At 36.5% G+C, this 12,975-nt stretch overlaps 2 protein-coding genes and 1 long non-coding RNA gene across 3 annotated transcripts; 2 read left to right on the top strand and 1 right to left on the bottom strand.

Moving 5' to 3' along the window:
- Positions 1-4,622: 4,622 nt before the first annotated feature.
- Positions 4,623-4,968, top strand: LOC308685260 (histone H4; the record flags this gene model as incomplete). Its single annotated transcript, XM_081356928.1, has 1 exon — positions 4,623-4,968. The coding sequence occupies exon 1, from the start codon at positions 4,657-4,659 to the stop codon at positions 4,966-4,968; it is 312 nt and encodes a 103-aa protein (XP_081213054.1). The 5' UTR covers positions 4,623-4,656.
- Positions 4,969-6,843: 1,875 nt separating this feature from the next.
- On the top strand, positions 6,844-7,631 carry LOC308684757 (histone H2B; the record flags this gene model as incomplete). Its single annotated transcript, XM_081356025.1, has 1 exon — positions 6,844-7,631. The coding sequence occupies one exon, from the start codon at positions 6,844-6,846 to the stop codon at positions 7,216-7,218; it is 375 nt and encodes a 124-aa protein (XP_081212151.1). The 3' UTR covers positions 7,219-7,631.
- A 3,927-nt stretch (positions 7,632-11,558) lies between these two features.
- On the bottom strand, positions 11,559-12,437 carry LOC308684345. The gene is made up of 3 exons (XR_014029356.1): positions 12,250-12,437; positions 11,981-12,134; positions 11,559-11,684 (listed from the first exon to the last, which is right to left on the bottom strand). It is a non-coding gene; the product is annotated as an uncharacterized lncRNA (long non-coding RNA).
- Between the last annotated feature and the right edge of the window lie 538 nt (positions 12,438-12,975).

Below are 12,975 nucleotides of genomic sequence, written 5' to 3'. Positions count from 1 at the left end.
AATGTAAAGAGCTGGATAAAATTACTAATTAATGTCAAATATTAAATGTAGGCTATTGATTAGAGTTGCCATAGACTAAAGGATTTTTCTAAACTAGTAGTAATTTATTTAAGCAATTAGGACTAATCGCACGTTTATATTCAATCCTGGGTGTATATATAACTATTCCGCGCTCAAGCTTATAAAACTTGCTGCAAAGTACCGGCAAAAGTAGGCTAATGAATGCGCCTTTCATACGGACAGGATCACATAATCAGATGGCAGCCTACCGTATTTGCTTTCGATTGGACTTTTTTTTTCGTTGGTGGACATTTTTATTTTATTTATAAACTTTATATAGATAGTTATATTTCTCATGTCTGTGAGGCTAACTGTTTTTCGGTTCATTTTTTAGATGCGCTCCAATTCACAGAGATCATGAAAGCGCGTTTGTTTTCTTTTATTTTACAAAAGCACAACGTTTTCTTGTTGTTGAGAGTTTACACAAATAAAGTTGCGACTGATATATTATTCTTTTCTGTATGACCAGAAATGGAGTATTTAAGTTGTTTCCACTGTTGATAGGAAAATGCGAGGGATGGCACCGGCGCCGGCGCGTCCATGTGTGCCATGCAGTGCGCGCTCCACACTCCGCACAAACACTCGGATATGCGCTTAATAATATAAGCGAACATTTATCTAGGTTAACGTTAGAGCGAGCGGCCATGCCAGACTGATAAGTCCTTCATGTTTAACAAATCAAATTCTGTTGCATTTTATTGCGCCAGTTTGAAAAGGGCGGCTGAAACACTCTACAGATAAACGCCCAATGCTGTTTTTTTTTCTTTAAAGGGCACCTATTATGCAAAATTCACTTTTACATGGTGTTTGAACATAAATGTGTGTTGGCAGTGTGTGAGCAAAACCACCCTAGAATGATAAAAATCCACCCAGTAGTTTTTTTACTATCTCAATAAATCATAAGCACTGTCTCAGAACACCCTGTTCTAGATTTCCCTCACTGTGACGTAGAAATGAGCTAAGCCCCACCGACGTGATTTGATTGACATCTGGTTTTGGCATAGACCCCGCCCTCTGTGATCTGCATCCTCCATTGTTTCAACGACAGCCGGTGTGTAATGTCTCCTAAGAAGTGTGTTCTGTTGTGGGATGCAAGAATGGACATAGTCTTCACTGACATCAGAGCCACTGAAAACGCAGCGGATGGATTTTATTTATGAAGAAAAGGCACCACTTAAACTTCCTAAATACGAGATTCATGTTCTGACTGACTGTTTAGTGAACGAGGGTCAAAGTTAATCCTCAAGTGTGGATCATTGCCTACAGTTCGCGATCCAACGTCACCTCCAGAAAAAGTAAGTGTATTTTATGATTTTTGAGCAAATAGTCATTTCAATCGATGTCAGCCAGTTCAACAACAAATGCGTCTAAAGCTATTTATTGTCGTCATAGGATGTCTCAACAAACAACGTCAGACAGTTTTGTCACGTAGGCATTTTTTTTGCAGCATTTACAAATGTAAATAAATTAAGATCTGCTCTATCTCCATAGACAGTAGGCTATATAAACGTCTATCTCCCTCCCCTTAAGAAATAAATAAATAAATCGTTTGTACTTCGCAAACGTTATCACAGTAGTGTGTGTGTGTAGTTTCAAAAAATTGCGCGAACGTTATCACAGTTCGTGTGTGTGTGTGTGTGTTGCACATCCATAATGGCAAAGGGGACGCGATTAAAACTTTGTAAGTACATAAATGTATCAAATATCCATTCCGAGACGTTTAGTCCATTCTCATTCGTGTTTATTCTGGACTCTCTTCATCATCTAGGTCCAGCAGCAGGGCGGGGATATGCAGCTCATTTACATTTAAAGTGGTACACACAAAACTGCTCTTTTTAAAACAGGCCCCAAAAATGACATTTTCAAATGGTTATAATAAATTAACTGTGGGGTATTTTGTGCTGAAACTTCACAAATGCATTCTGGGGACACCCAAGACCAATATTACATCTTCTAAAAAGGGGCATAATAGGTGCCCTTTAATAGATGCATAGATAGAAATATATATAGATAGATAGATAGATAGATAGATAGATAAATAAAAATGGAGGCTCCACAGAAGAGATGCCGTACATCTGTGGTGTGGGAGCATTTCCATTTGGAAACCCCAAATACAGTGAGATGTGTGTATTGTGATCGGCAGCTAGCCTACTGCGACAATACATCATCCATGATGCGCCATTTGAGGAGCACTCATCCTGCCATTTTGCAGGGTGCAGAGGATGGTAGCATTCCCCTATAGGCCTGCTACTGACACTGCTGGGCCATCTAAGCAAGGTATGCATTGTTTGAAATATAATTATTTGTATGTCCTCGCTAAAAATATCTTTGCATGCCAGCAACAAGTGTCCCTTGTGAGAGGATTTTTCAAAGGCTGGAGAAATTATCTGTAAAAAAAGAAGAAGTAGGCTAAGTCCTTCCACAGCAGAGAAATTTATATTTTTGAATAAAAATCTATAAAAAAGTGAGACATTGTGGCTTGATTTCCTTTATTAATATTCATTTTTCATGACCAAAATAACATTATGCACAGTGAGGAGCCTACAGGTTACAAGCTTCACATATTAGAAAAATACAATAAAAAAAAAAAAATTAATCAGCTCATTGTCAAGGTTGTTTCAAGTGCAAATGACCACTAGGTGTCACGGTTGAGACGGGTGTCGGATTGTTTCGAAGCCTTGACACAATATGGCACATTTGCTTCAACTGTTTCATTGTTTCACGAAGCCTCAATCTGCCCACCACTACCTGTATCATTTTGAAGGTGCAAACTGTAAAGGGGAAATAAATACTTTATTTATTAATTAATGGTAATACAGAAAATACTTACCTGTATTTTGTGTGTTTGTTATTTCAGTTTGACCTTTTCTTCATTAAAATTACCTGCCAAGAACAACACATCGCCTATTCATCGGAGGAAAACTTTTTGAAGGAACGAGTTTAGCTTGCTGTTTCATGTCAGATGAGAACAGTATAGGAGTAATGGTCATTTTAAGGACCTGACGGCCGCCATTTTGACTTTCTTGGAGTCAAACTTTGGTAAACTTTTAGTATCTTTTTAAGTACATCTGATAATACTGTAAACCACTGAGAAACCTTTTGTTAGGGTCAAGCCATATTTGCAGCTGAGCTGACTACTTTTAGGACATATGGATCGCGAGTCTGACTGCACTGGAACACGTCCGGACAGAATGGATTGTTTCCCTTTGTGTGCTGTTCACTTCAATCAATATTTTGTGTGAAGTGTATGTGTTTGTTTGTGTCTTACAATATTTTGCTTCTTAATGAAACAACACATTTATTGTGAATTCGAATGTCCAGTTATATGACTATTTCATTTTAACAAAGAGGTTCTTAAGGACGGTAGTGCGTTTGCAGCCCCATGTGATGAATTTAATTCAATATTTTCAGGTACCGGTATTTATAGACCCCTTTTGCGCCTACGTCACGGCGCTAGCTGGAGGCAAAACAAACGGAAAACTGGAGGCGGCCAATACAAACCAGCACAGATTCGGCTACATAATAAGGAGCTTAAATTATTATTTTTATTATTAAAAGTCATCTTGTTGTGTTCTTGGGTGCAAGAATCAATGAAAAATGAGTATGCTGTATCTGGAATTTTTATTTCTAGAAAATATTCATATCATTAAAATTGCACCGTAGTGTCACTCTTTACATTGTCGTCTTGGCGCTGGCTAGGCAGAACTGCGGATCGCACCACACAAGTCTTTACATGACCATTCAGCACATAGTTATATTATATAGGCATCTAAATATATTTATATGTCCTCAGTTTCTCTTTACCCTCAGTTTCTCTATCGGGTAGGTGTAGAAGTCAGGCCACTCAACCGGAGGTAGCGTTAACGTTAATCCTGTCAGTTCGTCCATTGACTGAGCGTATACGGTCATCTGGTTCCGTCCGTTAAAATTAACTTTTGCAAATAACAATCGGCATCCTGGACAGTGAGTGACCTTGCACATTAAGACAAAATCGGATTTTCTCCAGTCATTGTTAAAAAACAAGCTAACAAAACTTGCAAACTAACGTTAGTGAAGCGGCCAGAGGAATCTTTCTGCCTCCAGCTAAGCTCCGCCCACACAAATACGTCACCGTGTTTACCAACTGTAAAAGGGTCTATTGACCATGGGACTTTCGGTGGGTACAGTGGCGAATAGCTACGTGTTTGTCACCATTACTGTGGATTTTTCTGTGAATGTGTTTGCTATTTTTTTTATACTTTCTTGTGTGCTTGAACATTTGTTTTCTCATGTGTTTTTGATGAATGTTTCTTGTATAATGGAAATCTGCGACTACTACGCTTTAAAGGGCGTTTATGTGCTGGAGACTGGCGTTTATTATGATCTTTGTGAAATACATTTTATGAAACCTGAATTTTAATATGAAACAAAGGCCAGGGTTTGGATTAAATCACATGTGCTCTAGCTATATTTTGGGGGAGGGGTGTGTGTCATGTGACGCAGCACTGGTTTCTGTCAGGTCCTGTAAGCGAATGTAAAAAGCTTCCTTCTAACACCCACACACTCAGACTCTATTCGTTGTCTTTCATTGACTGACTGAGGAAGTCGGAGTGAAACATGTCTGGAAGAGGCAAAGGCGGTAAAGGACTCGGGAAAGGAGGCGCTAAGCGTCACCGTAAAGTTTTGCGCGATAACATCCAGGGAATCACCAAACCCGCCATTCGTCGTCTGGCTCGCCGCGGCGGCGTCAAGCGCATCTCCGGTCTGATCTACGAGGAGACCCGCGGAGTGTTGAAGGTGTTCCTGGAGAACGTGATCCGCGATGCCGTCACCTACACCGAGCACGCCAAGAGAAAGACCGTCACCGCCATGGATGTTGTGTACGCGCTGAAGAGACAGGGACGCACCCTGTACGGCTTCGGCGGATAAACGCCTGAAACCAGGAGAAACCACACAAACCCAACGGCTCTTTTAAGAGCCACACACTCTGTCACATAAAGAGACAATGTGCTGATCATGTCAGTCATAGAGTCAAGTATAAAACGTCCAGGATGAACTCCACTAAATACAGAAATAAATGAGCCTTAACATAATTTTCCTTTTCTTTAATTGATATAACACCTAAAAATGTAAACATTTGTTTTACACATGGTAATCAATTGAACTAATAATCTTTTGCGAAACTAAGAAAAAAGCAATTAAATCAAAATAGTACCACAGTTAGCAGAAGTGAAAATGCAGACGCAAATGCTATATATTGTACACAAACGGTCAAATGAGCTTATATTTGCTTTTCTGTAATTTAACCCTCAAACAGGCAAGAATGAAAAATAAGCAAAAAATAATTTCATGTCATTTTTTTATATCATCTGTACTTAAAACATATCCAATTATTATTATTTTTAATATCTGATATAGTTTGGATTTTATGAGTTGTAACTCCCAGTTCACGTTGTCTGATTATAGGGTATAGACCAAGTCATTAATCTGTTAACTGTTACTGGTCCACTTACCACTGCATGTTTAAAACAATTATATCCTATACTTCACCTGATTATATATCGTTCAAAAGCTTACAAACTGAAGATTCAGCATGTGAAACCCGTTTTGAAATCGGACCTTGCATTACCATAAAAATGGTACTTTAAATTATTTTAGGAGCTCCTCACCTAGTGTCAGGTTTCATATTACTAAATTGATTTTAACTTCTTTATAATAACAAAACATTTCTAATCTTGACAAAACACATATCGTCGGAAAGGTCTGAGTCTCACGGTTCCATATCTGCCTGCATAATTGTTTTGTGATATTGAGACTAAAAAGAAATAAATTTGTTAAAGGAGAATGCATAAAAAACAGTAGTGGCTCTTTTTGGTTCAGTGCCTAAACAAAATCTCATGGAAACTTAGATTTTGTTATCGCTACATATTTAGTAAAGTACATCTGATTTACAGTAAATGTAAACTTCCATAACTTTTTCATACTTTGATTTTTTGAAGTTACATTTTATTTTATTTTAAAACAAGACCAAACGTATGTCTATATTCCAAAGCATTCTTGAATTACAACCATTTAAATTTGGATAGTGCAATGTTATGTATATTCTCAAAAAGTTTTTTTTTTACAGTTGACAGTTCTTTAAATATTGTTTTTTTTATTTGCAGCAAAAAAAGCTCAAATATCCATTTTTTCTTGCATTTTTAACTATGCATGAACAGTTCTTAGTCAAGCATTGTCACTAACATAAGAGTTCTCAGAAATAAACACAAATAAACATTTTGAATTCATTTTGAAAAAAAACAAAAAAAACAACAGTCTGTCAACTGTTAACCATATTGAATTGAAATATATGAGTTGCCTTTGAAGGCAGCTACAATGTAACTTGTGGTTCACGTTGCCTGTTTAAGGGTTAAACGTCTCAACAATAGTTTCATAAGTAGGCCTACACCGTTTTTTTTTTTTTTAAACTCACTCAATGGATTTATAAGGGGTTTTAAAATTACTCGATGATGCACAATATTAGAACAGCTTATTTTCTCAAAAATATTGAACAAAAGAGCGGGAAACGAAACAACGGGGAATCTAGGGGAGTTGTGGGCGGGACTATTTTTTATCCGCCTGTGATTGGCCCTCGCGATGCTTTGAGTTGTCCAATGAAGTACGAGTTTATGGGTTTGGCCTATGGAAACAGACAATCAGAGAATTCTCGTATCCCTTTGAAAATTAGCATAGGGCAGTGAATAAAAACCTCTGTATCACACAAGAGGGAACAAAACTTTGTCAGTCTCTTGATCTCGCATCATCATGCCTGAACCAGCAAAGTCCGCGCCCAAGAAGGGCTCAAAGAAGGCCGTCACCAAGACCGCCGGTAAGGGAGGAAAGAAGCGCAGAAAGTCCAGGAAGGAGAGCTATGCTATCTATGTGTACAAAGTCCTGAAGCAGGTTCACCCTGACACCGGCATCTCCTCCAAGGCGATGGGCATCATGAACTCTTTCGTCAACGACATCTTCGAGCGCATCGCCGGTGAGTCGTCTCGCCTCGCGCACTACAACAAGCGCTCCACCATCACTTCTAGAGAGATCCAGACCGCCGTGCGTCTGCTGCTGCCCGGAGAGCTGGCCAAACACGCCGTGTCCGAGGGCACAAAGGCCGTCACCAAATACACCAGCTCAAAGTGAGGCGTGCCTGACTTCAACTACCCCAAAGGCTCTTTTAAGAGCCACCCATCTCCTCAGATAAAGAGCTTTTGTGTTTCTTTATCTGTAGCCCTTAATTATACGAGAATTGATGAATCCGCTAATAGAAACACTGACAACACTGTTTCAGGTTTTTGAGAAGATTTTTAGGCTGAGCATGTCTATAAATTTCGTCCATCTTTCAGTCTTATTAGTTTAAAATTTTGAAAGGATGGTTGTCTTTTTCTTCCTTGCTCCTTGTGTAAATGGCCTACTCACAACATTACCCAACTCGTGTGTGTATATCTCATCAACAACGAACTGTTCCCTTACATTTGAAACCCACTCAAACGTGCCTTACCTTCCAACAACAGGTATTAATGCCTTATACCAATAAACAAACTACCAATGAAAGTAAGGAATCACTGTTTAAGTTAAGAGAAAAGTAAAAAATCAAAAACACAAAAGATGGATTTGCAGAAGTACAGACAAAATTACCATGACGTGCTGACATTTTTTAAGAATAAAAATGGTTGATTTGTACTTAAAAAAAAAAAAAAAAAAAAAAAATGAACTAAAATAGATTAGAGGGCCACCACTCCCTTTATAAGCAAGTCATGTTTAAACTAGTTTAAACAACAATTTAATATTTATAAGTAATCAACTTATCGATTTGTTTGTGTTTATGCTTCAAATTAAGTTTGTCTAACTCAATGTTGATTGTAGGTTGAAGATAGTTTAATTAGAAGTTGTGACAACAGTTTGATGCAAAATATTTAATTTGTTTTAAGAGTGAATTTGAAAACAATTGATGACAACTTTAAAGGATTCCAATGCGTTAGAACAGGTTACAACAAATCAAAGCTTCATTTGGAGGAAAGTGCTCGTCTCCAGACGACCTTTTTGGAGGCGGAAAAGGCTATAATCCAGTCCTGTCAATGGGAAAAATTCAGCCACGAGATTTCATCACTGAAATCTGGAAGATGTGAAATCAGAAAACACAGTGCTATTCACAAATTAAGCCCCATTCTAGAAGATGGATTGCTGAGAATCGGTGGCAGGTTATGCAAAGCTGCTATGCCTGAGGAAAGGAAACATCCAGTTATTTTATCTAAAGATCAGCATATTTCCAAACTGATTCTTAGGCATTTTCATGTAAAGAGTGGCCATAGTGGAAGAAACCATATGCTGTCTATATTAAGAGAAAAATACTGGATTACTCAAGCCAATGCAACAGCCAGAAAGATTATTTCAAGCTGTACTTTCTGCAAACGACACAAAGGTAAGCTAGGAGAGCAAACAATGTCTGACTTACCCGAAGAAAGAGTAACTGCAGATCTACCTCCTTTTTCAAATGTAGGAGTAGATTACTTTGGCCCCATTGATGTAAAAAGAGGTTGAACTTGTGTGAAACGCTATGGCGTAATTTACATGCATGGCCAGTAGGGCAGTTCATTTGGAGGTGGCATACTCATTGGACACTGATTATTGCATAAATGCTTTGTGACGATTCATATGCAGAAGAGGACAAGTCATATGAGGTCTCACAATGGAACAAATTTTACTAGAAAAGATTTCAGAAAAGGAATTGAAAAGAGCACTGGCAGAGTTAAATCAAAATAAAATCACAAAGGTTTTAGCGCACAAAGGAATTCAATTGAGTTTTAATCCACCTACAGCTTCACATCATGGTGGCGCACGGGAGCGCATCCTCAGAATGGTAAGAATGGTGCTGTCCTCCATTTTGAATCAACAAACGCTGGATGATGAGGGATTACACACTGTTCTGTGTGAAGCCGAGGCAATTCTCAATGATCGACCCATCACCAAAGTGTCCGGAGATCCAAATGATCTTGAAGCACTTACCCCCAATCATCTGCTTACAATGAAGAGAAAACCAGTCTATCCTCCTGGTCTTTTTGAGAAATCAGATCAGTATGTAAGAAGAATGTGGAAACAAGTACAATACCTTTCAGATCTTTTTTGGAAAAGATGGATAAGAGTAGGCCTACTTGCCTTTGTTACAGGAAAGGCAAAAATGGACCAAAGAGAGACGCAATCTTATGCCTGGTGATATTGTACTCATTGCAGATTCTACAACCCCACGCAATTCTTGGACTCTTGGAAGTGTACTAGAGACTTTTCCAGATAAAAAGGGTTTGGTTAGATCTGTACGAGTTCAAACCAAAACAAACACAATAGTAAGACCAGTAACAAAACTTTGTCTTTTATTAGAAATGTGAAAAAAGAAGGTTCAAATGCATGGTGTACTCATATATATATATATATATATATATATATATATATATATATATATATATATATATATATATATATATATATATATATATATATATATATATATATATAAAATGGTAAAAGTAATTATTTAAAATGTATTGATGTATATTGACTGTTTGATCTCACTTAAAAATGTTGGGTTAAAAATAACCCAACGAATAACCAAACTATGGGGTGGTATAGCACCTTCCCAACTGTGGGTTATTTTAACCCAATGCATTGGGTTAAATACCAGTTGCAACAGTTGAGTAATTTTTTTTATTTATTTATAACCTTATTTTAATAAATAAAATAGACATTGTTTTCAAATAGATGTTTTTTTTTTTTTTATTGGAGTATAAACAATAAATGTTTTAAGTATTAAATTATGAATGTAATAAATATTAGTGAGCTTAGTATGTAAATATACACGTGTAAGAACAAACAATTATGATGTGCAAATATTAAAATATACATATTAAATTTAAAACATGCGTGCACATACAGTACATAAATTAAAAACATACACAGATGTGCCACCACAAAATAAATAAACATACTTATTAAAAATGGCTATACTGTACATAAATTAAAAACGTACACAGATGTGCCTTCCAAAAAAAACCCCAAAAAAAACAATAATAATATATATATATATATATATATATATATATATATATATATATATATATATATATATATATATATATATATATATATATATATATATATATATATATATATATATATATATATGTACATACAGTACACAAATTGAATACAATAAAAAATAAACACTGAAGGGTTACAAATTTAAGAATCTATTTCAGATATGCTTCCTTACATAACATCACGGTGAAGAATACTGATTTTAGCTTTTAAGGTTAAGATCTCAGCAAAGTTGCAGTTCCTGTTCTCTCCTTATTGTCTTTAATGGCTCTTGGAGCCCCAGTTTCACTCAGACTGATGGGATTAGCACACGAATGATTCACTGAGAATCTCACCTTTTGTTCTGCAAATGGCTTTCAGAGCCCAAATGGCTCTTGGAGCCTTATGCTGATTGAATTAGTATTGGCCAGACCCTCAGTCTAGGGTGTTACCTAAACCTGTTAATAATAATATATATATATATATATATATCAGGAGTTCGTAGGCCGCCCTGCTTACAGTTACAAAGATCACAGCAGTTATACCATTTCCAAGGTCTAGCTACATCATTGCTTACAGGTTGAATGATTCTGATTGGCCAAGAAATAGATAAACATAGTAATTCTCCACAGATATACAGATAGACTGAAGCATATCTCCATAGATTATGCAGCTGACACTCAAACCCTAAAGTTAGGCACGTCGTGACCTTCCAGGTCGCAGATTTGGGTGGCTGGGTGCCAGCATGTCTCGAACAACAACTCAGTCAATCTCCAACAATGCCAATTGTTCCTTAACCTGTAAGCAAGAAGACTAACACACACCGACACACAGCTTTTCTAAGGTTGGATTTGGCCAGGCTCTAACTATAAACAGGAGTCTCTTCTCAAAACATCAAGATAACAAGTTCTTTCTCTCAGGATTGGACACTTTAGTCTAAATGGAAAATATAGGCTTTAACTGACAAATGGTCCCTTAAACTATAGACTTCAATGACCCCTATGTGTTTTAACATGTTGAAGACCTTTCTCAAACACAAAACAAGTCCCTATTTAATTTAGGCCGGGATAAATAGGCAAGCATTGTTACTGCATTCAAATATCAAATACTGACATTAAAGAATACATGAAAAGAACATTTCAGTAATCACACTGGTAACTTCTATAACAAAGTAAAATCTCCAGAGAATTTATCCAACTCCTGAGATATTTAGAAGGAAAAATATTGATTAATACCTTGATGATAATCACACTTATTACATATACATTGAAGCAGCAGTGGATTCCAATCCACCCCCTTCAGTATATATATATATATATATATATATATATATATATATATATATATATATATATATATATATATATAAAAAAGCCAGTTAACAGCTAATGTTGCAGTGTTGCTTTAAGTTACTGGTTTAATGTCAATGAAGCTGCACTTTATTTCAGCATAAGTTGGACGGACCATTTTCCCATCTGTGCGGTATGGCGATGATGGCAGAACAGCAGGAAGGGTTTTAAAGGCAACTTCACCACGAACATCTTGAACGACAAGTTTACAGAAAGAATGCTTACAGTTTTCAAAAACCAATGGATCAAATCAAGTCTCACCCTACTTTTTTCTTGTTTAAATAATTACAGTATTCCTGAAGAAATGTACCTTTTTTATTCAATAACATGCCAGAAAGAGTGTGCTTACCATAGATATTTAGATACTAAAAGTAATTTTGGAAATTTCATAAAGTGATATGAAACTATAATTTGGTCAACAGATCTGAAACTACCTGTACAGAGACTAGAAATGGTATACTTTATGTGATTTTAATAGGATGTCCTACCATTTGACAATGTTTCCAGACTTTCTAGAAGGACATCAGCAGCCTTGGGTTCTTTTCTTGCAAAAGGTAAAATCCGGTCAGTGAAGACAGGAGCCCAAAACTCATAAAGGCGGTTTGCATTGTCAGGGAATAAAACTCCAAAGTCCTGTGATATCTAAACAAAAACATTTAAATTGAAGCATTTTACTTTTCTAAATAATGTAGGATTTCTACTACAGGCCAAGAAAACCCTTCAGTAAATTCCCTAAAATGCATATAATTATACTCACCATTCCAGGAAAATCGTAAAGTCTGGGATATTCTCTGTTTATTTCCTCAAAGGTTTTTGTACCAGAGGATCGAATCCACGCAGCACGATGAGGTGCTGTACGTATCATTAACTCCTCGACTTGGCTGTGAGGGCTTCTGTTGTTCTTTAGCCACTCAATCATTGTGTGAAGTTCAGTCAAAGATGACTCAGACTGCAGATAAAACACACTAAAATTAGGGAAAACATCTGAAAAAATCTTGAGTGATAATAAACTATCTTAGTGTTTCCCAAACCTGGTTCTGGGGTACCCCTAGCAGTGCAAATGTTTTCTCTCTCTGATCAAAAACACCCGATTCAAATTATCAGCTTTTTAGGCACACACCAATTTAATTAATAATTAACAACAACAAAAAAATGAAATCATGTCATCATTTACTAACCTAAAAAAACAGTTCTGGCCCTTGTTTATGATTGACAGAACCATGTTGGAAGTTGTTGTAAACATATAGGCAAGTAATTTAGGGAGCTAAAATTTAGGCTGTAAATGACTGAATTTGCTTATTTGAGTAATCCATCCCATTCAAGCACTTGTAGCTGTAGCCATAAGAGCATTGCTTCAGTTCTGAGGATTTTATTAGATAATCATCAAGTGTTCTAAAAGTGTTCTAAAATAGAAGCAAATAAAGTGAGAGACTATACATGTAATATAGGCCTACATTTCTGTAATTTTAATGCTCTGGTCTTT

The sequence above is a fragment of the Scardinius erythrophthalmus genome, assembly GCF_964197995.2.
Source record: "Scardinius erythrophthalmus genome assembly, chromosome: 24".
NCBI lineage: Eukaryota > Metazoa > Chordata > Actinopteri > Cypriniformes > Leuciscidae > Scardinius > Scardinius erythrophthalmus.
Note: the sequence above shows the minus strand (reverse complement) of the source record. Positions and strands in the feature narration are given on the sequence as shown.